The 26181-nt window shown below is 52.4% G+C and overlaps 1 protein-coding gene across 5 annotated transcripts in view; it reads right to left on the bottom strand.

Moving 5' to 3' along the window:
• Positions 1 to 25243, bottom strand: part of ZFYVE27 (zinc finger FYVE-type containing 27) — a 145949-nt gene extending 120706 nt beyond the window's left edge. The window contains exons 1-5 of one of the 5 annotated variants that reach the window (XM_089659622.1): positions 25102 to 25243; positions 21793 to 21993; positions 19035 to 19105; positions 5349 to 5535; positions 3238 to 3333 (exon numbers count right to left, since the gene is read on the bottom strand). In XM_089659622.1, the coding sequence (XP_089515748.1) occupies positions 3238 to 3333; positions 5349 to 5535; positions 19035 to 19105; positions 21793 to 21992 (554 nt within the window). In that variant the 5' untranslated portion in view covers position 21993; positions 25102 to 25243. Of the gene's footprint in view, positions 1 to 3237; positions 3334 to 5348; positions 5536 to 19034; positions 19106 to 21792; positions 21994 to 22468; positions 22630 to 25101 lie in introns of those variants that run through there. The other 4 variants (XM_089659623.1, XM_089659624.1, XM_089659620.1 and 1 more) reach the window with 4 other exon arrangements.
• Positions 25244 to 26181: the final 938 nt, after the last annotated feature.

Here is a 26181-nt window from a genome sequence, read left to right as displayed (position 1 = left end):
GCGCTCCCCGGACCCCGCATTCACTAGATCCGCTCTCCCCGGACCCCGCATTCACTAGATCCGCTCTCCCTGACCCCGCATTCACTAGATCCGCTCTCCCCGGACCCCGCATTCACTAGATCCGCTCTCTCAGGACCCCGCATTCACTATATCTGCTCTCCCCGGACCCCGCATTCACTATATCTGCTCTCCCCGGACCCCGCATTCACTAGATCCGCTCTCCCCGGACCCCGCATTCACTAGATCCGCTCTCCCCGGACCCCGCATTCACTAGATCCGCTCTCCCTGACCCCGCATTCACTAGATCCGCTCTCCCTGACCCCGCATTCACTAGATCCGCTCTCCCTGACCCCGCATTCACTAGATCCGCTCTCCCTGGACCCCGCATTCACTAGATCCGCTCTCCCCGGACCCCGCATTCACTAGATCCGCTCTCCCTGGACCCCGCATTCACTAGATCCGCTCTCCCTGGACCCCGCATTCACTAGATCCGCTCTCCCCGGACCCCGCATTCACTAGATCCGCTCTCCCCGGACCCCGCATTCACTAGATCCGCTCTCTCAGGACCCCGCATTCACTATATCCGCTCTCCCCAGACCCCGCATTCACTATATCTGGTCTCCCCGGACCCCGCATTCACTATATCCGCTCTCCCCAGACCCCGCATTCACTATATCCGCTCTCCCCGGACCCCGCATTCACTAGATCTGCCTTCCTCACCATCAGAATACAATGATCAGGGTTGCTGGCTATAGCTGGCGGCACCGATTGTTTCGAGAAAAACCTGACTGTCTGGTTGTATAAAAGTCGATTAATTGATCGACTTCTGTACAGTCAGTCCATACATGAATCGAAATTCAAGTCAGTCCCCACTGAACTGTCTAGCTTTACACTTTGCACCCAACACTGACACCAAGTGCTCGGTCATACCGCTGCGATTTCAGGTGCGATTCCAGAATAGAAATCACACTACAAATCGCATCTAATGAATGTCCGTGTCTTAACATGCGATTTTCTGCAGCGCGATTTCTAAGGTAGTTCCGGCGTGACTTTCTGCCTCTTTGTTACCATTTCACTTACATAGAATAGAATGGAAATCGCACTGAAAATTGCAAGAAATCGTTTCAAATCTTCACAGGTAGTAATAAAGTCTTCAGAAATCGCACCTGAAAGCACGCAATGTTAAATCGCAGCGGTGTGACCGGGGACCAAGTTGCAAGCCACAGTTGAATTGGAGGTATAACACCCCGGTCGCATCGGGTGCGATTTGCATGCCCTGCAACTTGCAAATCGTATGCCAAGTCGCACCCTATTGTTCGCTATTACAGCGGTCATATCGGTGTGGTTCTGACTTTGTCGCAGCCGCACCGATTTCTACAGCATGCACTACTTTTGTTGCGATTTGCATAGACTTCTGTGTCAGATGTCTTGCAAATTGCAATTGAAATCAGCAGGTCACCCGATTTTGAAATCCTGCAACGTCACTGTATTTCAAAACGTGACCGGAGTGTAAGTGCCCGCTGACACCGATGCAATTTCAGGTGCGACTTCAAAGTCGTGTTCAGTGTGAACCAGGCCTAGGGGCCAATTCATACATATTGCGGTGACAGATGTTCTACTGCATTGTGAAACGTCTTTCCCCGCAGGGACACACAGGAATCGATTGTTTCCTACGTGCCCCACTCACGCTGAGCGTCTGGGAACAGCAATTTTCAGGTCTGGCCACAGATTCTCCACTGGATTTGGGTCTGGACTGTGACTGGGCCATTCTAACCCATGAAGATGCTTTGATCTGAACCATTCCATTGTAGCTCTGGCTGGATGTTTCGGGTCGTTGTCCTGCTGGAAGGGGAACCTCCGCCCCGGTCTCAAGTCTTCTGCAGACTCTCACAGGTTTTCTTCTAAGATTGCCCTGTATTTGGCTCCATCCATCTTCCCATCAACTCTGACCAGCTTCCCTGTCCCTGCTGAAGAAAAGCATCCTCACCACATGTTACTGCCACCACCATGTTTCACGGTGGGGATGGTGTGTTCAGGGTAATGTGCAGTGTTAGTTTTCCCCCACACATAGTGTTTTGCTTTCAGGCCAAAAAGTTGAATTTTGGTCTCCTCTGACCAGAGCCCCTTCTTCCACATGTTTGCTGTGTCCCCCACATGGCTTCTCACAAACTGCAAACGGGACTTCTTATGGTTTCCTTCTTGCCACTCTTCCATAAAGGCCAGATTTGTGGAGTGACGACGAATAGTCCTCCTGTGGACAGATTCTCCCACCTGAGCTGTGATCTCTGCAGCTCTTCCAGAGTTCCCATGAGCCTCTTGGCTGCTTCTCTGATGAATGCTCTCCTTGCCCGGCCGGTCAGTTTAGGTGGATGGCCATGTCTTGGTAGGTTGGCAGTTTCTATATTCGGATGATGGATTGAACAGTGCTCCGTGAGATGGTCAAAGCTTGGGAGATTTATTTATTTATTTTTTTTTTTATAACCTAACCCTGCTTTAAACTTCTCCACAACTTTATCCCTGACCTGTCTGGTGTGTTCCTTGGCCTTCATGATGCTGTTTGTTCACTAACGTTCTCTAACAAACCTCTGAGGGATTCACAGAACAGCTGGAATTATACTGAGATCACATGACACACAGGGGGACTCTATGTACTAATTAGGGGACTTCTGAAGGCAATTGGTTCCACTAGATTTTAGTTAGGGGTGTCAGAGTAAAGAGGGCTGAATACAAATGCCGCCAGATTTTCAGATATTTGTAAAAAAAATTTGAAAACCATTTATCATTCTCTTTCCAGTTCACAATGATGTACCACTTTGTGTTGGTCGATCGCATCCAATCCCAATAAATACCATGACGGTTCTGGTTGTCACATGACAACATGGGGGACATTTCAAGGGGGGTGAAGACTTTTTCAAGGCGCTGTATCTGTACTGATACTAAGCATTAGCACTCATGCAAATCCACCGATACCTTTGCGTTGCGTTTTGAGCTCATACAAAATGAATGGTCTCAAATCGCACTAAAGAAGAATCGCATGTGACTTGAACAGGAATGCGGTACAACTCCTGTCCGAATCCCATGCGGTTCCCCTGCGAGTGCGGTGTCGGCCGTACAAAATGATGTGCTCAAATCGCAGCGTGCAGAATTGCACAGGAATGCAGTGCGACTCCTGTGCGCATTACATGCGATGTGACCGTGTAGGCCGGGCCTCAATGGTAAACGTATCTCCATACTTACTGGAAGGAGGCGGAGGGGTTCTGCCAGTACAGAACATGGTAGACTCGCTCGCAGGTGCCACACGTCATGTTCAGTATACCTTCCAGCTGGATTAGGCTGCAACAAAGGAAAACAAATATGGAGGTCCTTAGAGGGAACCAATGCTGAAAGATCAATCCATCTAGAAATATTGGGATCGCACCGACTGGAATGTTTTTATATATTTTATCAGCTATGGTGTAGAAACATAGAAGAGCCACAGAAGAAAAAAGACCAAGAGGTCCATCAAGTCTGCCCCAATTAATATTTCATTTAGATTTTTTGGGGGTTTTATTCTGTTTTTTGTTTGTTTGTTTCTTAGAGTATAGATCTATCTTGGTCCCAATCGTGTCTTGGTCTCGCCTGCTCTGGTCCAGTCTGCCCCTCGGTCTCGCCTGCTCTGGTCCAGTCTGCCCCTCGGTCTCGCCTGCTCTGGTCCAGTCTGCCCCTCGGTCTCGCCTGCTCTGGTCCAGTCTGCCCCTCGGTCTCGCCTGCTCTGGTCCAGTCTGCCCCTCGGTCTCGCCTGCTCTGGTCCAGTCTGCCCCTCGGTCTCGCCTGCTCTGGTCCAGTCTGCCCCTCGGTCTCGCCTGCTCTGGTCCAGTCTGCCCCTCGGTCTCGCCTGCTCTGGTCCAGTCTGCCCCTCGGTCTCGCCTGCTCTGGTCCAGTCTGCCCCTCGGTCTCGCCTGCTCTGGTCCAGTCTGCCCCTCGGTCTCGCCTGCTCTGGTCCAGTCTGCCCCTCGGTCTCGCCTGCTCTGGTCCAGTCTGCCCCTCGGTCTCGCCTGCTCTGGTCCAGTCTGCCCCTCGGTCTCGCCTGCTCTGGTCCAGTCTGCCCCTCGGTCTCGCCTGCTCTGGTCCAGTCTGCCCCTCGGTCTCGCCTGCTCTGGTCCAGTCTGCCCCTCGGTCTCGCCTGCTCTGGTCCAGTCTGCCCCTCGGTCTCGCCTGCTCTGGTCCAGTCTGCCCCTCGGTCTCGCCTGCTCTGGTCCAGTCTGCCCCTCGGTCTCGCCTGCTCTGGTCCAGTCTGCCCCTCGGTCTCGCCTGCTCTGGTCCAGTCTGCCCCTCGGTCTCGCCTGCTCTGGTCCAGTCTGCCCCTCGGTCTCGCCTGGTCCAGTCTGCCCCTCGGTCTCGCCTGGTCCAGTCTGCCCCTCGGTCTCGCCTGGTCCAGTCTGCCCCTCGGTCTCGCCTGGTCCAGTCTGCCCCTCGGTCTCGCCTGGTCCAGTCTGCCCCTCGGTCTCGCCTGGTCCAGTCTGCCCCTCGGTCTCGCCTGGTCCAGTCTGCCCCTCGGTCTCGCCTGGTCCAGTCTGCCCCTCGGTCTCGCCTGGTCCAGTCTGCCCCTCGGTCTCGCCTGGTCCAGTCTGCCCCTCGGTCTCGCCTGGTCCAGTCTGCCCCTCGGTCTCGCCTGGTCCAGTCTGCCCCTCGGTCTCGCCTGGTCCAGTCTGCCCCTCGGTCTCGCCTGGTCCAGTCTGCCCCTCGGTCTCGCCTGGTCCAGTCTGCCCCTCGGTCTCGCCTGGTCCAGTCTGCCCCTCGGTCTCGCCTGGTCCAGTCTGCCCCTCGGTCTCGCCTGGTCCAGTCTGCCCCTCGGTCTCGCCTGGTCCAGTCTGCCCCTCGGTCTCGCCTGGTCCAGTCTGCCCCTCGGTCTCGCCTGGTCCAGTCTGCCCCTCGGTCTCGCCTGGTCCAGTCTGCCCCTCGGTCTCGCCTGGTCCAGTCTGCCCCTCGGTCTCGCCTGGTCCAGTCTGCCCCTTGGTCTGCTCTGGTCCAGTCTGCCCTTTGGTCTGCTCTGGTCCAGTCTGCCCTTTGGTCTCGCCTGGTCTAGTCTGCCCCTTGGTCTCGCCTGGTCTAGTCTGCCCCTTGGTCTCGCCTGGTCTAGTCTGCCCCTTGGTCTCGCCTGGTCTAGTCTGCCCCTTGGTCTTGCCTGGTCTAGTCTGCCCCTTGGTCTGCTCTGGTCTAGTCTGCCCCTTGGTCTCGCCTGGTCTAGTCTGCCCCTTGGTCTCGCCTGGTCTAGTCTGCCCCTTGGTCTCGCCTGGTCTAGTCTGCCCCTTGGTCTGGTCTTAGTGCCACGTGCCTGGAGGATGTGAAGCAATGGAGGAAATACTCACAAACTCTTAAACTCTGCCACAGCCTCCTGCCGTGTGAGTTTGACTTTCTGCAGATCCTCTCGGCGCACACAGTAATATTTCCTCCGGGCCAGATCAGCCTCAGGAATCTGTTTGCGTGACGTCTCCTGCAGATATCCAATCAGAGCCGGGATGGAGATGAGGAGGGCTCCCACCGAGAACCAGGCAACTGCAAGAGGAACATCATGCGTTTAGAAGCAAGTAGAGGATGAGCCGTCATCAATAATATGCAGAAACACAATAAATGGATGCTGGCTTCACCTCATAAAGCAGAACTCCGGACTGATAGAGGAAAAAATAACATTCATGTATAAATAGCAACTTAGAATTCATTTATTAGAATAGTTACAGATTTTTATTTGTACATATCAGCCTCAGGCGACTGATGCTGCTATGAAGCCGCACACTTGAGGGTCACCTTTGAATGTCCAAGTCTGGGTGTAGCTGACTGTGGCCAGGATCGGACATCCACCATGAACCACAGCTATCCCCGTGATGTGCAGCTACATGCGGACAGTTGGGGGCGCTCTCAGCCGGTCATTCGTTTATATAGGCAGAGGGGCTGCCGTTATCCGCATGCACCTCTCATTTCCGCCTCAATGATCCCCACTGATTCCTGCCGCTGGAATCCGCTGTATGTTACTAAACGGCCATGAGAAGCATTATTCTGCGCGGTCATGCAACACCGTGTGCAATGGAAATTTATATCATTTTTTTCACACAAATAGGTTTATTTGGTGGTAATTGATCACCACTCAGTTTTTTATTATATAAAACTAAAAAAAAAAAAACTAAAAAAAACAAAAAAAACAAACAAAAAAAAAAAAAGGACCAAGAATTTTGAAAAAAAAATATCTTTTACTTTCTGCTATAAAACATATCCAATTAGAACATTTTTATACTAGTAATGGCGGTGATCAGCGGCTAATAGTGGGACTGGGATAGTGCGGCGGGCAACCTGACACTAACTGACATTGGTTGGGAACTGACTAAATGACACAGACATCACCAGTGACACTAATATAGTGATCGGTGTCACTGTACCAGGGTCGGACTGACAACTCACGGGGCCCCTAGGCAATAGGGGATCATGGGGCCCCTGTGTCCTTGCCCACACTCAAAGCACACCCAAAAAAGCCTATAAAAAAAAAAAAAGGTGCCAGGGGCATTTCATGAGGCCCCTATTGACCCCGGGCCCTCGGGCAGCGCCCGAATTCTCAAATGGTCAGTCCGCCCCTGCACTGTACTAAATACACTGGCTGGGAAGGGGTTAACATTTAGGGAAGATCAAAGGGTTAACAGTGTGCTGTTTTTACCAAGCAATGTTCCAGTTTTTACTCCCTGTTTTGCAGGGAGGAAAATAAAAAGTCACACTGCTGCTGTCTTTAGAGAGCCCTGTGTTGTTTACCAACACAGAGCTCTCGTGTCACTCGCAGAAGTGGATAGAATTCTCATCCACTCAGAAGACGGGTATCCACATGAAGATGGTGGGGTCAGGGCCATGAATAAGGGGGTACCATCAGTCCTCCTGTACGGGGCCCAGTCTAGCGGGTGGGTGAATCAGATGTGGGCAGGCAGGGTGACTGGCACAGTGCATGGGAGGGTGGTGGGGGGGCAATTACTGGAACCGATCCCCTGTATGGCTCCCTCTGCAGCAGATAAAAGCTGGATTCTTCTCCTTTCCTTCCCGCTGGCTTTCAGCTGCTACAGAGCACCATACAGGGGATCGGCTCCAGTAATTGCCCTCCCTGCACCCGTCACCATCCCTGTACACCATACTGCTTTCCAAGCCCCCGCCCCCAAAGTGCTTCCGGCTTCCCTCCTCTCCTTCCCACTGGCTTTCAGCCGCTACAGAGAGAGCTATACAGGGGATCGGTTCCAGTAATTGCCCCAGCCGCACCCATCACCCTCCCTGTGCACCATACTGCTTTCCAAGCCCCCGCCCCCAAAGTGCTTCCGGCTTCCCTCCTCTCCTTCCCACTGGCTTTCAGCCGCTACAGAGAGAGCTATACAGGGGATCGGTTCCAGTAATTGCCCCAGCCGCACCCATCACCCTCCCTGTGCACCATACTGCTTTCCAAGCCCCCGCCCCCAAAGTGCTTCCGGCTTCCCTCCTCTCCTTCCCACTGGCTTTCAGCTGCTACAGAGAGAGCTATACAGGGGATCGGTTCCAGTAATTGCCCCAGCCGCACCCATCACCCTCCCTGTGCACCATACTGCTTTCCAAGCCCCCGCCCCCAAAGTGCTTCCGGCTTCCCTCCTCTCCTTCCCACCGGCATCTGCAAGCACAAAATAGGATGCTTCAGGATCAAGAGTGGGGGGAAGGGTGCAGTAAATGGGCAGCACAGTGGCTAAATGGTTAGCACTTCCGCCTGGCAGTACTCGGGTCGTCAGTCCGAATCCCAACCACGGCACCACCTGCCTGGAGTTTGCATGTTCTCCCTGTGCCTGCGTGGGTTTCCTCCGGGTGCTCCGGTTTCCTCCCAAACTCCAAAGACATGCTGGTAGGTTAATTGGCTCCTGTCTAAATTGGCCCTAGTATGTGTATGTATGAATGTGAGTTAGGGACCTTAGATTGTACGCTCCTCGGGGGCGGGGACTGATGGGAATGTACAATATATATGTAAAGCACTGCGTAAACTGATGGTGCTATATAAGTAGCTGTAATAAATAAATAAATAAATAAATGTCACATTTACCAGCCCCTTCCTTTCCTAAATGACCACAACAAGTGATCGGTAACCATCACTCACTGTGTTCATTCATAACTGAAGCATAGTAAAACTGTGGGGGGTTTTTTGGTGTGGGGGGGCTGTCAGGTTGGCTGTATGGGGCCCCGTGGTTTCTAACAGCGGTCTCGGGTCTGGTGTTCATAAGAACCAAATGTAATAGAGAAACAGAATCATAAAACAACGGCTCAACTTATAATGAACAAGAATAAAGAAGGAAAGGCAAAAAAGAGAAGAAGAAGAGGACATGAGCAGTCACAGTGCTGTTACCCCCCCCCCCCCAGTTGTGGGTGACGTTTATTACTAGGACCCTGGGAAGGATTCATAACCAAAATGAAGAAGATAAAATGTCCTAATCCAGAACTTCATCGCTTTGGGGCATTGATACTAAAATGTGGACCGTGGTGCCTAGTTGGCCGCAGTTCCTGAAAACCTGGAGAGAGGCGCCTTCATATTTTGTTTTTCCTAGAGTGGGGAAGGGTTACACCTTCTGCCATGGCACGTTCCATGTCAAGTTGATGTTGCGTGCACCGGACACAAAAGACTTCTTCAGCACATAAAGAACTGGATACATTGTAAACAAGAAGTTGTTACATTTTCACTCGTCAGGGTTTTCATATACACACTCCAGCCGGCTCTTCCCTGTACCTGTCCTCTCCACCCGCCCCCTGCGCGGCCCGTCATCGGTCGCATAACTTCTGCAGTAATCCCGGCACATGGCTGGCAGCATTCTCTTCCTAATCTCTGTACACAGTGACAGCGCAAACAATCCACACCCCGTCCTATGAGCAGAGAACAAAGAATCCTTTACTAGTCTGGAGGTGAGGGGGTCACAGACCTGCAACATTACCAAACTAAATCCTTAAAGGAAACCCTTCTCAAAAGACACACAAAAGACACCATTGTTGCTGGAAGTGCTGATTGCCTGGCTGTCATTCGGACTCTTCGGATTTGATACTTTGTGTCACTAATGCAGAAGAAGTATGCAGATCCTGACTTTCCTGATGTACATGATCATTATATAGTCAGTGACTACGAGAACCAGAGGACCAGCAGTACAGCCAGGCAACTGGAATTTTCAGAAGCAGGTCAGCAATGGCTGCCTTTGTTTCTCTCATGGGATGTTCTCACTTTCAGGCTAGAGCAGGAGAAAGGAAGGGGGAGGGGGAGTAATCAGTTAGTAAATAGATCGGGCTCTGCTTTAAAGTGAACCTGTATATCAAGGGTGTCAAACTCAATTTCACTGCGGGCCGCATCAGCGTTATGGTTGCCCTCAAAGGGCCGGGTGTATCTCTAAGACTAGATGTCAAGAGCCTCCCCACCATCAGAAGTCCAGTCCCCAACCCACCCACCATCAGAAGTCGAGTCCCCCACCCTCCCACCATCAGAAGTCGAGTCCCCCACCCCCCCACCATCAGAAGTCGAGTCCCCCACCATCAGAAGTCGAGTCCCCCACCATCTCACCATCAGAAGTCGACTCCCCCACCATCAGAAGTCAAGTCCCCCACCATCTCACCATCAGAAGTCGAGTCCCCCACCCCCCCACCATCAGAAGTCGAGTCCCCCACCATCAGAAGTCGAGTCCCCCACCCCCCACCACCATCAGAAGTCAAGAGTCCCCCACCCTCCCACCATCAGAAGTCGAGTCCCCCACCCCCCCACCATCAGAAGTCGAGTCCCCCACCCCCCACCACCATCAGAAGTCAAGAGTCCCCCACCCTCCCACCATCAGAAGTCGAGTCCCCCACCCCCCCACCATCAGAAGTCGAGTCCCCCACCATCAGAAGTCGAGTCCCCCACCATCTCACCATCAGAAGTCGACTCCCCCACCATCTCACCATCAGAAGTCGAGTCCCCCACCATCAGAAGTCAATAGTTCTCCACCATCAGAAGTAGAGTCTCCCACACCATCAGAAGTGGAGTCCCCCCCCCCCCCACCATCAGAAGTCGAGAGTCCCCCACCATCAGAAGTCAAGAGTCCCCCACCTCCCACCATTAGAAGTCAAGAGTCTCCCACCATCAGAAATAAAGAGTCTCCCACCCCCCACCATCAGAAATAAAGAGTCACCCATCCCCCACCATCAGAAATAAAGAGTCTATCACCCTCCCTTACATTACAGTGCAACCCCCCCCCCCTTCCATCGTGCTGCTGCCAGGAAGAAGCTGGGGGCAGAGTTGGGAAGCAAAATGTGCAGGGTCTGGGGGAGGACCAGAGAAGTGCTGGAGTCTGCTGGATGCAGAGAACAGGGGAAGAGGAGATGGGGGGTGCTGCAGCTGCACAGAGAGGTGCAGGATCTGTAGGAGGAGTTCTGTGCTCCTCCCTGCTGCCGACTGCTGAGACGGGGGGGGGGGGGAAGAGAAGAGCACAAAGAAGCGCAGGATCTGGCAGAGGAGTTCTGTCCTGTCTGCTGGCGATTGCTGAGACAAAGTGGGGGATGGAGATGATGGCCCGCAGGCCTTGCATTTGTCACGCGGTGCTGTATATAGAATGGAATATATATATATTTAGGCCTTATTGGCACAGGAATACTTGAGTGCACATCTAGGAAAAGGGATGTCTTCCAGATTAAAGGGGGCATCCAGATTTCCATAAGCCCCCCCCAACCACTGAGCCAGGGTTGCGGGGAAGAGGCCCTTGTCCTCATCAACACATTGGTACCAGCAGCTGTGTACGTGCAGCCACTGCACCTCAATGGACATGGATAGGGCTCCATGCACACAAAATGCACAGAACACCAGTGCGTGCAGTGTGGGCAAAGATGGCCCTTCACAGTGGTGCGTGCAAAGGTACATCCCTGTGAATGTGGCCTTAGGTATTCACGAGTGGCTCAGACAGGTTCACTGCAGAAAGACCAAGTCTAGCCTGCGACTAACATTGCTGTACTTCAGAAAAGCAATTCGTGGTGAACATTACCTCCGCACTGCCTGCTTTACCCTGTAAATGCCACGCCACAACAGCATGCATTACACATGCCTTGAATGGGTTGCAATTGGTGGGCACTTCCACGCTCGGAAGGGCACTACCACGCTCAGACGGCACTACCACGCTCAGAAGGGCACTACCACCTTCGGACGGAAGAACCACGTTCGGACGGCAGTACCAAGCTCAGAAGGGTAGTACCACGTTCGGACGGCAGTACCACGCTGAGAAGGCTAGTACCATGCTCAGAAGGGCAGTACCATGTTCGGACGGCAGTACCAAGCTCAGAAGGGTAGTACCACGTTCGGACGGCAGTACCTCACTCAAAAGGGCAGTACCACATTCGGACGGAAGTACCACGCTGAGAAGGCTAGTACCATGCTCAGAAGGGCAGTACCACGATCAGAGGGGCAGTACCACGTTCAGACAGCAGTATCACATTCGGACGGCAGTACCAAGCTCAGAAGGGCACTTCCACGTTCGGACAGCAGTACCACGTTCGGACAGCAGTACCACGCTCAGAAGGGCAGTACCATGTTCGGACAGCAGTACCACGCTCAGAAGGGCACTACCACGTTCGGACGGGCACTACCATGCTCGGAAGGGCACTACCACGTTCAGACGGCAGTACCACGCTCAGAAGGGCACTACCACCTTTGGACGGCAGTACCACATTCAGACGACAGTACCGCGCTCGGAAGGGCAGCACCGCGCTCGGAAGGGCAGCACCGCGCTCGGAAGGGCAGCACCGCGCTCGGAAGGGCAGCACCGCGCTCGGAAGGGCAGCACCGCGCTCGGAAGGGCAGCACCGCGCTCGGAAGGGCAGCACCGCGCTCGGAAGGGCAGCACCGCGCTCGGAAGGGCAGCACCGCGCTCGGAAGGGCAGCACCGCGCTCGGAAGGGCAGCACCGCGCTCGGAAGGGCAGTACCACGTTCGGACGGCAGTACAGGGGGAATCACTTTTGCACAGCCACAAAGCAAAGCATCACAGCCACAGCCACATATGCACACCCAATCACCTGCCTTTGCGGCTTAAAACCTCCTGGCCCTTTAAGGGTTTTCAGATGCCGGGAAGCGGGGTGGGGTTTGTGATCATGTGACTGCTGAGACAGCCAAACACGGAGGTCACAAGATCATAAACCCCACCCCGCTTCCCGGCATTTGAAACCTCTTAAAGGGCCGGGAGGTCTCTACTTGCGATCTGGAGCTTTTAACTGCTGATAACGGATAGAAAAACACTTTCTGCATGCAGCTCCCCCCCCCCCCCCCACTTTACCTGAGCCGGACCTCAATCCGGGAGCAGATACTCACTCTGTCCCCATTGGATCAGAGACAGCAGCGGGAGCCACTGTCAATCACAGCAGAGATCAGGGAGCTGGGGGGGGGGGAATTTGAGAAAGCGCACCATGGAGAATATGCAAGGGTGGCCACCACCAGCCAGCAAGCAAAGTTCATTGGAAAGGCAAAGATCACAGGAAAAATGCACAGAGCCAGCCAAAGCGGCTCTGTGCCTTGTGATCGTTATTACTGTTCAGATCCCTCCCCTTTCCTCCTCACAACAGAAAGAGGAGGATGGAAGGAAGGGGAGGATGGAAGGAAGGGGAGGATGGAAGGAAGGGGAGGATGAAAGGAAGGGGAGGATGGAAGGAAGGGGAGGATGGAAGGAAGGGGAGGATGGAAGGAAGGGGAGGATGGAAGGAAGGGGAGGATGGAAGGAAGGGGAGGATGGAAGGAAGGGGAGGATGGAAGGAAGGGATCGACAAAAGAGAAATGGGCAGCAGAAGATTCAAGATGGGAGGTTTTAATTCATTGGGATTGTTCTTTAACCATTTCAACCCCCTTCCTCTACCGTACATCTGACCTCCAGCCCGTCTCTGCAGTGACCTCTAAATTAACCCCTTCAGCTACCTGATCCTGCACGGCAACCCGTCTTCTCCCTCTGTATGTGGCCTGTATGTATTTATTACAGGTACTTCTATAGCGCTGTCAATTTATGCACTTTTATTGTATATTCACACCAGTCCCCGCCCCCGAGGAGCATACAATCTAAGGTCCCTAACTTACATTCATACACATACTAGGGACAATTTAGAAAGGAGCCATGTCTTTGGAGTGTGGGAGGAAACCGGAGTAGCCGGATTAAAACCCACGCAGGCACAGGGAGAACATGCAAACTCCAGGCAGGTGGTGCCGTGACTGGGATTAGAAACAGAGGGCCCTGCCTCATCAGATCTTACAATCTCAGAAGCATACTAGCACATTATGAAAGACTTACCTTGAAACGAAGCCCTCCAACGGTACACTGTCACCGCTGCAGAGCCTTCCATCTTCACCCAGTCTTCCTTTTCGGGTTTGCAAGCTGCGGCTGGTTGGAAGGTCGAGCCGCGATGACGTCACTCCTGCGCACAGATGTCTCGGGCCCACAGCTTTGAAGGAACAGCTTGGGTATGCCGTTCCTTCACAGCGCATGCGCTGGTGACATCACTGACTGTGGCCCGCTAGAATATCTCTGAGACGGCGCATGTTCCGGAGATATTCATTGTCCTCCAGGAAAGATATACTATAGGATGCGCTCCAGGAAGAAATCATTATGCAGTTTACTGCGGTTATAATGTCTCCAGCGCATTATTACCGAGCGCCATGTTTAACCCCCTGAATACCAGCAGCTTCTGCATTTATTTTTTCTTCCTAACATATATGCACTTCTCAAAGAAATGGAAGGAAGACTTTGTAATCCGAGTCGCATCAAGTCAATGATACTCCTGGGATATGGATCTGGTCAGGTAAGTCGCAGAGGATCTGGTCAGGTAAGTCGCAGAGGATCTGGTCAGGCAAGTCGCAGAGGATCTGGTCAGGTAAGTCGCAGAGGATCTGGTCAGGCAAGTCGCAGAGGATCTGGTCAGGCAAGTCGCAGAGGATCTGGTCAGGTAAGTAGCAGAGGGGGTTGTTCATCAGTTTCAGCTGCTTTGGTGGTAATGAAACTAACAACAGGTGCACTAGATGGGCAACAATGAGACGACCCCCAAAACAGGAATGGTTTTACAAGTGGAGGTCACTGAAATTTCTTTCCCTCCTCATCTTTTCTGACTGTTTTTCACTCATTTTGCATTTGGCTCGGGTCAGTGTCACTACTGGTAGCATGAGGCCATACCTGGACCCTACAGAGGTTGTACAGGCAGTCCAACTCCTCCAGGATGGCCCATCAATACCTGCCATTGCCAGAAGGTTTGCTGTGTCTCCCAGCACAGTCTCAAGAGCATGGAGGAGGTTCCAGGAGACGAGAGCACGGAGGAGGTTCCAGGAGACGAGAGCACGGAGGAGCTTCCAGGAGACGAGAGCACGGAGGAGCTTCCAGGAGACGAGAGCACGGAGGAGCTTCCAGGAGACGAGAGCACGGAGGAGCTTCCAGGAGACGAGAGCACGGAGGAGCTTCCAGGAGACGAGAGCACGGAGGAGCTTCCAGGAGACGAGAGCACGGAGGAGCTTCCAGGAGACGAGAGCACGGAGGAGCTTCCAGGAGACGAGAGCACGGAGGAGCTTCCAGGAGACGAGAGCACGGAGGAGCTTCCAGGAGACGAGAGCACGGAGGAGCTTCCAGGAGACGAGAGCACGGAGGAGCTTCCAGGAGACGAGAGCACGGAGGAGCTTCCAGGAGACGAGAGCACGGAGGAGCTTCCAGGAGACGAGAGCACGGAGGAGCTTCCAGGAGACGAGAGCACGGAGGAGCTTCCAGGAGACGAGAGCACGGAGGAGCTTCCAGGAGACGAGAGCACGGAGGAGCTTCCAGGAGACGAGAGCACGGAGGAGCTTCCAGGAGACGAGAGCACGGAGGAGCTTCCAGGAGACGAGAGCACGGAGGAGCTTCCAGGAGACGAGAGCACGGAGGAGCTTCCAGGAGACGAGAGCACGGAGGAGCTTCCAGGAGACGAGAGCACGGAGGAGCTTCCAGGAGACGAGAGCACGGAGGAGCTTCCAGGAGACGAGAGCACGGAGGAGGTTCCAGGAGACGAGAGCACGGAGGAGGTTCCAGGAGACGAGAGCACGGAGGAGGTTCCAGGAGACGAGAGCACGGAGGAGGTTCCAGGAGACGAGAGCACGGAGGAGACTCCAGGAGACGAGAGCACGGAGGAGACTCCAGGAGACAAGAGCACGGAGGAGATTCCAGGAGACAAGAGCACGGAGGAGATTCCAGGAGACAGGCAGTTCCTCTAGGAGAGCTGGACAGGGCCGTAGAAGGTCCTTAACCCATCAGCAGGACCGGTATCTGCTCCTTTGTACAAGGAGGAACAGGATGAACCCTGCCAGAGCCCAACAAAATGACCTCCAGCAGGCCACTGGTGTGAATGTCTCTGACCAAACAATCAGAAACAGACTTTATGAGGGTGGCCTGAGGGCCCGACGTCCTCTAGTGGGCCCTGTGCTCACTGCCCGGCACCATAGAGCTGGATTGGCATTTGCCATTGAATCCCAGAATTGGCAGGTCCACCACTGGCACCCTATGCTTTTCACAGAGGAGAGCAGGTTCCCCCTGAGCACATGTGACAGACGTGAAAGGGTCTGGAGAAGCCGTGGGGAGCGTTCTGCTGCCTGTAACATGGTTCAGCATGACCATATTGGTGGTGGGTCAGTGATGGTCTTGGGAGCATATCCATGGAGGGACGCAGAGACCTCTACGGCCTAGACAATGGCACCCTGACTGCCTCCTGGTGCGGGGGGTCCCGGGCTCCTCCTGGTGCGGGGGGTCCCGGGCTCCTCCTGGTGCGGGGGGTCCCGGGCTCCTCCTGGTGCGGGGGGTCCCGGGCTCCTCCTGGTGCGGAGGGTCCCGGGTTCCTCCTGGTGCGGAGGGTCCCGGGTTCCTCCTGGTGCGGAGGGTCCTGGGTTCCTCCTGGTGCAGAGGGTCCTGGGTTCCTCCTGGTGCAGACAATGCCCCGGCCTCATGTGGGGAGAGTATGCAGGCAGTTCCTGGAGGATGAAGGAATTGATACCATTGAATGGCCCCCACGCTCACCTGACCTAAACCCACTAGAACCCCTCTGGGATGTCATGTTTCGGTCCATCCGACGCCACCACATTGCACCTCAGACTGTCCAGGAGCTCAGTGATGTCCTGGTCCAGATCTGGGAGGAAATCCCCCAGGACACCATCCGTGGATTCATTAGGAGCCCCCCCTCCCCCGACGTTGTCAGGCATGCATACAAGCACGTGGGGGCCACACAGACTACTGAGGACCATTCTGAGATGCTGCAATGACATTTCACCAACATGGACTCACCTGCTGCATCATTTCTTCACTTTGATTTTCGGGGTGTCTGTGATGGAAATGAAAATGATTGACCTACAGAGAACTGAATTCAAACGATGGGGCGTCCTTACGTTCTTCACTCATCCCCCAGGACACCATCCGTGGTCTCATTAGGACCCTCCCCCAACATTGTCAGGCATTTAAACAAACACGTGGGGGCCATACAAACTACTGAGGACCATTCTGAGTTGCTGCTGCTTGAATTCAGTCCTCTGTAGGTCGATCATTTCCATCAAACGATGGGGCGTCCTTACGTTCCTCACCCATCCCCCGTCCATGTCAGTTTAGAGATCCAGCAGGAGATTCCTCCCCATTGACATCTGATGGGTTTTCAGAGTCTTCCTTTCATTTTTGTGAGCAGTGTAGTAAAAAAAAAATAAACCCCAGTGGTTAAGTCACCAATCACACCTGCGATTTAACCATTAGCCGCCCGGCCAATGGCCGTTTGGCGGCTTCAGATGTGTCTCTTCACTCCGGGTGCACGCCATTTGGCGTGCTCCCGCACATGCGCCGTTTGCGCTAATGCAGAGCGGTGCAGCAGTGCGATCTGTCACCGGCCGTGTACCTCGGACACGGCCAATGACAGATCAGAGTACGGGCTCCCGTTGCTGGTACCATGTGACCTGCTGTGACCAATCACAGCAGGTCACATGACAGTTGTATACATGTATGGCTTCATTCATGATGCCATCCATTGTATATTAGTGCCTAGCTGTGAATGGTCACAGCTAATCACATGCACATGTCATGTGATTAGCTGTGACCAAATCACAGCTAAGCACAAAAAAAAAAAAAAAAAAAGCTGAATGAATCGATTTCATTCAGGTAAATGCTTGCTTAAAGGAAAGCTATAAGCAAATTGTGTAAATAAAAAAAAAATACTGATCACTTCCCCAAAGTAGTACAATGTTACTATGGTAACATTGTACTACTTTGGTCATAGTGAAATATTAAAAAAAAATATCTTAAAAAAAATAAAACAAAATGTAATAAAAAATTAAATATAATAAAATAAAAAAAAAAATATATATATATATATATATATATATATATATATATATATATATTTTTTTTTTTTTTTTTTTCTTTCATACTGTCACCTGTCAGTGTCGCTGTTCACCGCCATGCCAGTTATATGATGACGCTGTACTGCACTGGTGACAGTATGTAAAAAAAAAAATAGTGAAAATAATTTTTTTAATTTTTTCATTTTCCGAAAATTGACAAAAAAAATACAACTTCAAAAAACTCGCCATGCCTCTTATGAAGTACGTCGGACTGTCTACTCTGCAAAAAGGGGTCATTTGGGGGATATCTGTACCGTCCTGACATTTGGGGGATATCTGTACCATCCTGACATTTGGGGGATATCTGTACCGTCCTGACATTTGGAGGATATCTGTACCGTCCTGACATTTGGAGGATATCTGTACTGTCCTGACATTTGGGGGATATCTGTACCATCCTGACATTTGGAGGATATCTGTACCGTCCTGACATTTGGGGGATATCTGTACCGTTCTGACATTTGGAGGATATCTGTACTGTCCTGACATTTGGGGGATATCTGTCCTGTCCTGACATTTGGGGGATATCTGTACTGTCCTGACATTTGGGGGATATCTGTACTGTCCTGACATTTGGGGGATATCTGTACTGTCCTGACATTTGGGGGATATCTGCACTGTCCTGACATTTGGGGGATATCTGTACTGTCCTGACATTTGTGGGATATCTGTACCGTTCTGACATTTGGGGGATATCTGTACTATTCTGACATTCTTGGACCTCAAGATATTAGATTGGCCGTCAGTACTTCAGGATTGATCAATACTCAGATCTATACCATAGTTTGTGAACTCTATAACTTTCCTACAGATAAATAATACATCCTAATTTGGGTTATTTTCACCAAAGACATGTAGCAGAATACATCTCGGCCTAAATTTATGAAGAACAATTATTTATTTGTAAACTTTTATAACAGAAACAAAGAAAAATGTGTTTTTGTTTCAAAATTTCTGGTCTTTTTTTGTTAATTTAGCAAAAAATAAAAACCCCAGCGGTGATTAAATACCACCAAAAGAAAGCTCTAGTTGTGTGAAGAAAATGATAAAACTTTAGTTTGGGTACAATGTTGTATGACCGCGCAATTGTCATTCAAAGTGTGAGAGCGCTGAAACCTGAAAAATGGCCTGGGAGGGAAGGGGGAAAATTGCACGGTATTGAAACGGTTAAAATTGTGCGATTTGTGTGCCATTCGAATGCGATTTCTGAAGATTTTCAACAATTTCTTGCGATTTGTGGTGCGATATCCATTCTATTCTATGTATGTGACATCACAACAAAACTGCAGAAAAAGTCACGCATGAACTACTTTAGAAATGACGCTGCAGCAAAATCGCACGTGTTAAGAGGCGAACATTCACATTCATTAGCTGTGATTTCAATTAAGAAAAAAAAAAAAAAAAAAAAACACCTGAAATCGCACCGGTGTGACCGGCCACTTGCCACCAAAAGAAAGCTCCGCCTCCAAAACTGGATATAACATTCATTTGGGGCTCGTGCTGCATGACGGAGGCGTGGTCAGTCAACCTATCAGAGCACTGAAGGCCGGCGTGGGCAGGAAGGGGTGTGAGAGGCCGGCAATGAAGGGGTTAATGTCCATATTTTGGGATACAATGTCACTTTAAAACACAGAAACAGGAATGTCTTACCTTCATTTAGAGTCAGCAGCAGGACATTGACCGTGAGAAGCGTCAGCAGTGATAGGATGGGAGTCTGCCATCTGTGACCAGGAAAAGTCAGAATTACATCCAAAACAACGGAAAACACAGAAATGATATAAAAGCAGCAAATAAAGTACAACATAGGAGTGTGAGATTCTGTATGATACCGTGACTGCCGGGACAACGGGGGGGGATGGACTAAAACGGGAGCCAATCAGCTTCTCACTTCTGCTTGCTCAATTAGGACTTCGACAAGAAAACCTGGAAGCTGATTGGCTGCCGTGCAGAGGTGCACCCGATTCTGTAAGTCTCCCCCCATGTGCCACGGCTGCAGGATACACGGGAGGAATACAATGTTCATTTATACATGGGACCTTATTAGACAAAACACGTCTTCTGTTATGATGGGGGGCACCAGAGGGATGGGTTCTTGATCATGTGACCATCATGACAGCGGTCATGTGATCATTAGTCCATCTTGCCCCCCCTCCCAGGCATTATACCCCATTCAGAGGGATGCCAGGACTGGGCAGAAGGGGGTTAATCTAGGCTGGAAGTCTAGTAAGATAATAGAAAGTAAAGTTGACTTTAGAGTTGATGTTTATTGATCTCATCACAAGGATCATCCCCGGAGGAAATCACAGATATCACAAGGATCATCCCCCCGAAGGAAATCCCAGATATCACAAGGATCATCCCCCCGAAGGAAATCCCAGATATCACAAGGATCATCCCCCCGAAGGAAATCCCAGATATCACAAGGATCATCCCCCCGAAGGAAATCCCAGATATCACAAGGATCATCCCCCCGAAGGAAATCCCAGATATCACAAGGATAATCCCCCCGGAGGAATTCACAGATATCACAAGGATCATCCCCCCGGAGGAAATCCCAGATATCACAAGGATCATCCCCCCCGGAGGAAATCCCAGATATCACAAGAATCATCCCCCCCGGAGGAAATCCCAGATATCACAAGAATCCCCCCCCACGGAGGAAATCCCAGATATCACAAAGATCCCCCCCCCGGAGGAAATCCCAGATATCACAAGGATCACCCCCCCCCGGAGGAAATCCCAGATATCGCAAGGATCATCCCCCAGAGGAAATCCTGGATATCACAAGGATCATCCCCCCCGGAGGAAATCACAGATATCACAAGGATCATCCCCCGAAGGAAATCACAGATATCACAAGGATCATCCCCCGGAGGAAATCCCAGCTATCACAAGGACCATCCCCCCCGCAGGAAATCCCAGATATCACAAGGATCATCCCCCCAGAGGAAATCACAGATATCACAAGGATCATCCCCCGAAGGAAATCACAGATATCACAAGGATAATCCCCCGGAGGAAATCCCAGCTATCACAAGGACCATCCCCCGGAGGAAATCCCAGCTCTTCACATGGCAAGTGTCAGCAGACGGGGGATGAGGCACATTAGGAGGTACACCCAAACACTTAAATTCACCCTCCCCCCCCAAAAAAAATGTTGACTGTCCCACACATTACATAACACCACACAGGCCAGCGCAGTAAAGGCACATTCCATGTTCTTGCATGTAAGTGACCCCAATGGTGGGGGAAGGGGGGCTTTACATTTTAATTCGCTCCGGTGTAACGTTTTCTTTTTTAAACTTTTTTTTGCACTTTATTGCTTTCACATAGGGAGGGGTGACAGTGACGAATCCGCTTTCAGGTTCTTAGTAGGTGGTAAAACAGAGACTTAGCTGCCCCTTGTTATTACCACCCAGCCGTCTGCATGAAAAGCACTTATTTTACTCTCTATGTTACCCCCTCCGTACGTTACCCCCTCCCTACGACACCCCCTCCCTACGACACCCCCTCCCTACGACACCCCCTCCCTACGACACCCCCTCCTTATACCACTCCATACATTACCCCCCTACATTACCCCCTCTGTACAATACCCCTCCCTATGTTACCCTCTCCCTATGATACTCCTCCTTATGATATCCCTCCCTACGTTACTTGCCCCCCCCACCTTCGTTACTCTCTCTATACGATACCCTTCCCTACGTTACCCCCTCCCCCTACGTTACCCCCTCTGTATGATACCCCTCCCTACGTTACCCTTCTCTACCTTCCCCCCTCCCTACATTACCCCCACCCCACCGCCTCTCTGAGGGAGAAGCATGGAAGGAGATCAGTTGTATCTGTAAGCCGGCACCTTGTGACGTTTCCACACAAACCCTCCGCCAAGGTAAGTAGTTGCTGGCAGTGAGAGGGTTCAAAGTGACCGAACCCTTTATCTCCCGGAAAATCCAACGAACGCTCGAAAAACTAAAGTGAAACTAAATGAATTCTTCTGTGTATAATATGGAAGATTTACTTCCTGTTGTGTCTCCAGAGTGGAAGTGAAAGAAAATCTCCCCCAATGGGACACAAACAGCAAGAAAAAAAAGAAAGAACAAAGTGAACAGGGTTGTAAAACTGCGGCTCAACCACCTGCTCTTACCACCCCCCCCCCCCGGGTTGTATAAATTCCTTCTTGTCGGTGAATGGTTGAGTCTGGTAGAAGTGTCCAGGGAAGCTGTGGAAGGAGGCAGGTGCAAGTGATCTCACGGACCACACACAGTGCAGAGCCGACCCTCGGGGCACAACACACACAGTACAGAGGAGGGAGGGGGATGATAAAAATGGATTTGTGCCGTCTGCGGTATTACCGGGAACTCCACAGACTTCATGCCGTTGGCTGGGAATCCTGCGTGGGGCTCATTACCTGAGCAGGTAGCGGATGACGTCCCAGGCGTCCCGTAGCGGCTCCACATAAAGTTCGATCCTCTTGTAGGCGACCACCAGGCTGAACAAGTCGAAGGCTTGCGTCTTGCTGGTACCTTGAGGGGACTCGGGGCGGGAGTCGCTCATGGTGGGGCTGTTGTCGGACCAGCCGGCGGCGGCATCTTTCTCGGAGGTGTGCATGCTGCGGGAGAGAAGAAGATCTGATGACACGGAATGAGTCAGACAACCCTCCACCCAACCGCGGACCACCCAACCTCAGAACCAGCAGACCACCCAACCTCAGAACCAGCAGACCACCCAACCTCAGAACCAGCAGACCACCCAACCTCAGAACCAGCAGACCACCCAACCTCAGAACCAGCAGACCACCCAACCTCAGAACCAGCAGACCACCCAACCTCAGAACCAGCAGACCACCCAACCTCAGAACCAGCAGACCACCCAACCTCAGAACCAGCAGACCACCCAACCTCAGAACCAGCAGACCACCCAACCTCAGAACCAGCAGACCACCCAACCTCAGAACCAACAGACCACCCAACCTCAGAACCAACAGACCACCCAACCAGCAGTCCACCCAACCAGCAGACCACCCAACCAGCAGACCACCCAACCAGCAGACCACCCAACCCATCACAATCCCTCCAACTAGAGACCTCTTTCTGGCCAAGCGTCTCATGAGCCTCCACAGCATGGTCCCGGTGGAGGGCGGGTGGTGGATGTCACCGCCAGGAACCCAGGAAAGTCCTAATCCGGAGCCAACAGAAACGTGCTCAAAGGTCAGGCGAGGAGCGAGGAGTGAGGAGCGAGGAGTGACGGAAGACGGGTGTAGGTGTAGAAGATAAACAGGTTGTCTCTGCGCTATGCGTGGGGCGGCACAGAATTGTCCTTTGTATAGGACGGGAAACACCTACCACCTGCTGACAGGTGACATCCTACTGCAGACACTCTCCGCACTCCTCCCTGTACTACCGGGGGGCAACATGCAGCGGCAGCATGGAGGTTCAACAGAGAGGAGGAATATAGAAGGGCAGCACGGAGGAGGAATATAGAGGGGGGCACCACGGAGGAGGAATATAGAGGGGGGCACCATGGAGGAGGAATATAGAGGGGCAGCATGGAGGAGGAATATAGAAGGGCAGCATGGGAGAGGGGGGCAGCATGGGAGAGGGGGGCAGCAGGGAGGAGGAATATAGAGGGGCAGCAGGGAGAGGGGGGCAGTATTGAGTAAAAGAGAACAGAGAAGAGTAACATACAGGGGAAACAGAGGAGTACCAGAGGGGTGTAGGATAGAGGGGTAGCACAGGGGGGCGCCATACTGGGGTTCAGAACAGATTCTTTTAAGGTTTCAGAAATTACGTTCCCCCCCGACTTCCCACATCCTCCCTCTGGCCCCCAAAGCAGTCTTGCACAGGTGTACCGGCTCCTCCCCTTCAGTCTTGCACAGGTGTACCGGCTCCTCCCCTTCAGTCTTGCACAGGTGTACCGGCTCCTCCCCTTCAGTCTTGCACAGGTGTACCGGCTCCTCCCCTTCAGTCTTGCACAGGTGTACCGGCTCCTCCCCTTCAGTCTTGCACAGGTGTAGCGGCTCCTCCCCTCCAGTCTTGCACAGGTGTAGCGGCTCCTCCCCTTCAGTCTTGCACAGGTGTACTGGCTCCTCCCCTGGACTGAAACAGCTTCCTCTGATGTCACCGCACACTGTGAGCATTAGACGCTGCAGCCAATCAGATACAGCTCCACCTCATTTCCTGGCTTGAGAACGTCCAGTATCATCTAGATCTTTCCTCCCCAGCCTGACTGTCCCTGGCCCCGCCCCTTTCATTTTATTGCCTCCATGTGGGTGTTACCTGGGTGGTCTGCTGCAGATGTATTCTGCCTGGGAACGCCCACTTCTCCAGACTGACACCCACCCATCAAGGCATTCCTTTATTTGCATGACTCCTCCCCAGAGTCCGCCCACTACTTACGTCAGGACTGAGGGCTCCTGAGAGGAGTACAGAGGCCGGGTGTTTTCAGGAAGCTTTGTACAGCCCCCCACCGGCCCCTCCCACCAGCCATCATCTGCCTGCTTTGCATAGAAAAGCACAGAGACCCAGTGATGATGTATAGAGTATGGTGCACTGACACCAATGATGGGGCGCTACTCCCCCCACTGACACCAATGATGGGGCGCTACTCCCCCCACTGACACCAATGATGGGGCGCTACTCCCCCCACTGACACCAATGATGGGGCGCTACTCCCCCCACTGACACCAATGATGGGGCGCTACTCCCCCCACTGACACCAATGATGAAGCACTATTCCTCCCACTGACACCAATGATGGGGCACTATTCCTCCCACTGATACCAATGATGGGGCACTATTCCTCCCACTGACACCAATGATGGGGCACTATTCCTCCCACTGATACCAATGATGGGGCACTATTCCTCCCACTGACACCAATGATGGGGCACTATTCCTCCCACTGACACCAATGATGGGGCACTATTCCTCCCACTGACACCAATGATGGGGCACTATTCCTCCCACTGACACCAATGATGGGGCACTATTCCTCCCACTGACACCAACGATGGGACACTATTCCTCCCACTGATACTAATGATGGGACACTATTCCTCCCATTGACACCAATGATGAGGCACTATTCCTCCCACTGACACCAATGATGGGGCACTATTCCTCCCATTGACACCAATGATGGGACACTATTCCTCCCACTGACACCAATGATGGGGCACTATTCCTCCCACTGACACCAATGATGGGGCACTATTCCTCCCACTGACACCAATGATGGGGCACTATTCCTCCCACTGACACCAACGATGGGACACTATTCCTCCCACTGATACTAATGATGGGACACTATTCCTCCCATTGACACCAATGATGAGGCACTATTCCTCCCATTGACACCAATGATGGGGCACTATTCCTCCCATTGACACCAATGATGGGACACTATTCCTCCCACTGACACCAATGATGGGGCACTATTCCTCCCACTGACACCAATGATGGAGCACTATTCCTCATCATACGCAAGACATCATAGTCCCCCCAAAACTGGGAGCATGCTGCCCCGTATACATCATAGTCCCCCCAACACTGGCAGCATGCTGCCCCGTATACATGATAGTCCCCCCAACACTGGGAGCATGCCGCCCCGTATACATCATAGTCCCCCCAACACTGGGAGCATGCTGCCCCGTATACATCATAGTCCCCCCAACACTGGCAGCATGCTGCTCTGTATATATGATGGGGAATCCTCTCACCTTCTCACATTCTCTCCTCTTCCCCCTCTCTATATTTTCACCATTTCCGGTTTGGAGTCATCGTGACGTCACCGGGAAGAGGAGGAGAGGGGAGGAGTCTGCGGAACTTTCATTGGGAAATCCTCGGAGTGGGTGGGCGGGGTCTTTGTCTGCCGGGTGGGCGTGGTTCTGTGTTCTGTCTTTAACCCCATCACTGCCGCTGGGAGACTGAGAGGGCCGATGTTACATTGTGTGTGCGATAATAATCGTCACCGATTGCCCGATCACGGCTCCTACAGCCGGGGAACCTTCCGTCATCAGAGCAATGGCCGTGTTACATTGTATCCTATAACAGACTGCAATGGCCGTGTTACATTGTATCCTATAATACACACACGGTTTCAAACAAATTACACTTTGTAATCCAAGTCTAGCATCGTCGATGAACCTCCTGGGATATGGATCTGGTCAGGTAAGTCGCAGAGGATCTGGTCAGGTAAGTCACAGAGGATCTGGTCAGGTAAGTCGCAGAGGATCTGGTCAGGTAAGTCACAGAGGGGGTTGTTCATCAGTTTCAGCTGCTTTGGTGTTCATGAAATTAACATCAGGTGCACTAGATGGGCAACAATGAGACGACCCCCAAAACAGGAATGGTTTTACAGGTGACATTTTTTCCCTACTCACCTTTTCTGACTGTTTTTCACTTGTTTTGCATTTGGCTCGGGTCAGTGTCACTACTGGTAGCATGAGGAGATACCTGGACCCTACAGAGGTTGTACAGGCAGTCCAACTCCTCCAGGATGGGACATCAATACCTGCCATTGCCAGAAGGTTTGCTGTGTCTCCCAGCACAGTCTCAAGAGCATGGAGGAGATTCCAGGAGACGAGAGCATGGAGGAGATTCCGGGAGACGAGAGCACGGAGGAGATTCCGGGAGACGAGAGCACGGAGGAGATTCCGGGAGACGAGAGCACGGAGGAGATTCCGGGAGACGAGAGCACGGAGGAGATTCCGGGAGACGAGAGCACGGAGGAGATTCCGGGAGACGAGAGCACGGAGGAGATTCCGGGAGACGAGAGCACGGAGGAGATTCCAGGAGAC

Source organism: Staurois parvus, unplaced genomic scaffold (assembly GCF_062004578.1).
Source record: "Staurois parvus isolate SC_StPar_1 unplaced genomic scaffold, SC_StPar_1.0 ptg001175l, whole genome shotgun sequence".
Lineage (NCBI taxonomy): Eukaryota > Metazoa > Chordata > Amphibia > Anura > Ranidae > Staurois > Staurois parvus.
This window is presented reverse-complemented; position numbering and strand designations above follow the sequence as displayed.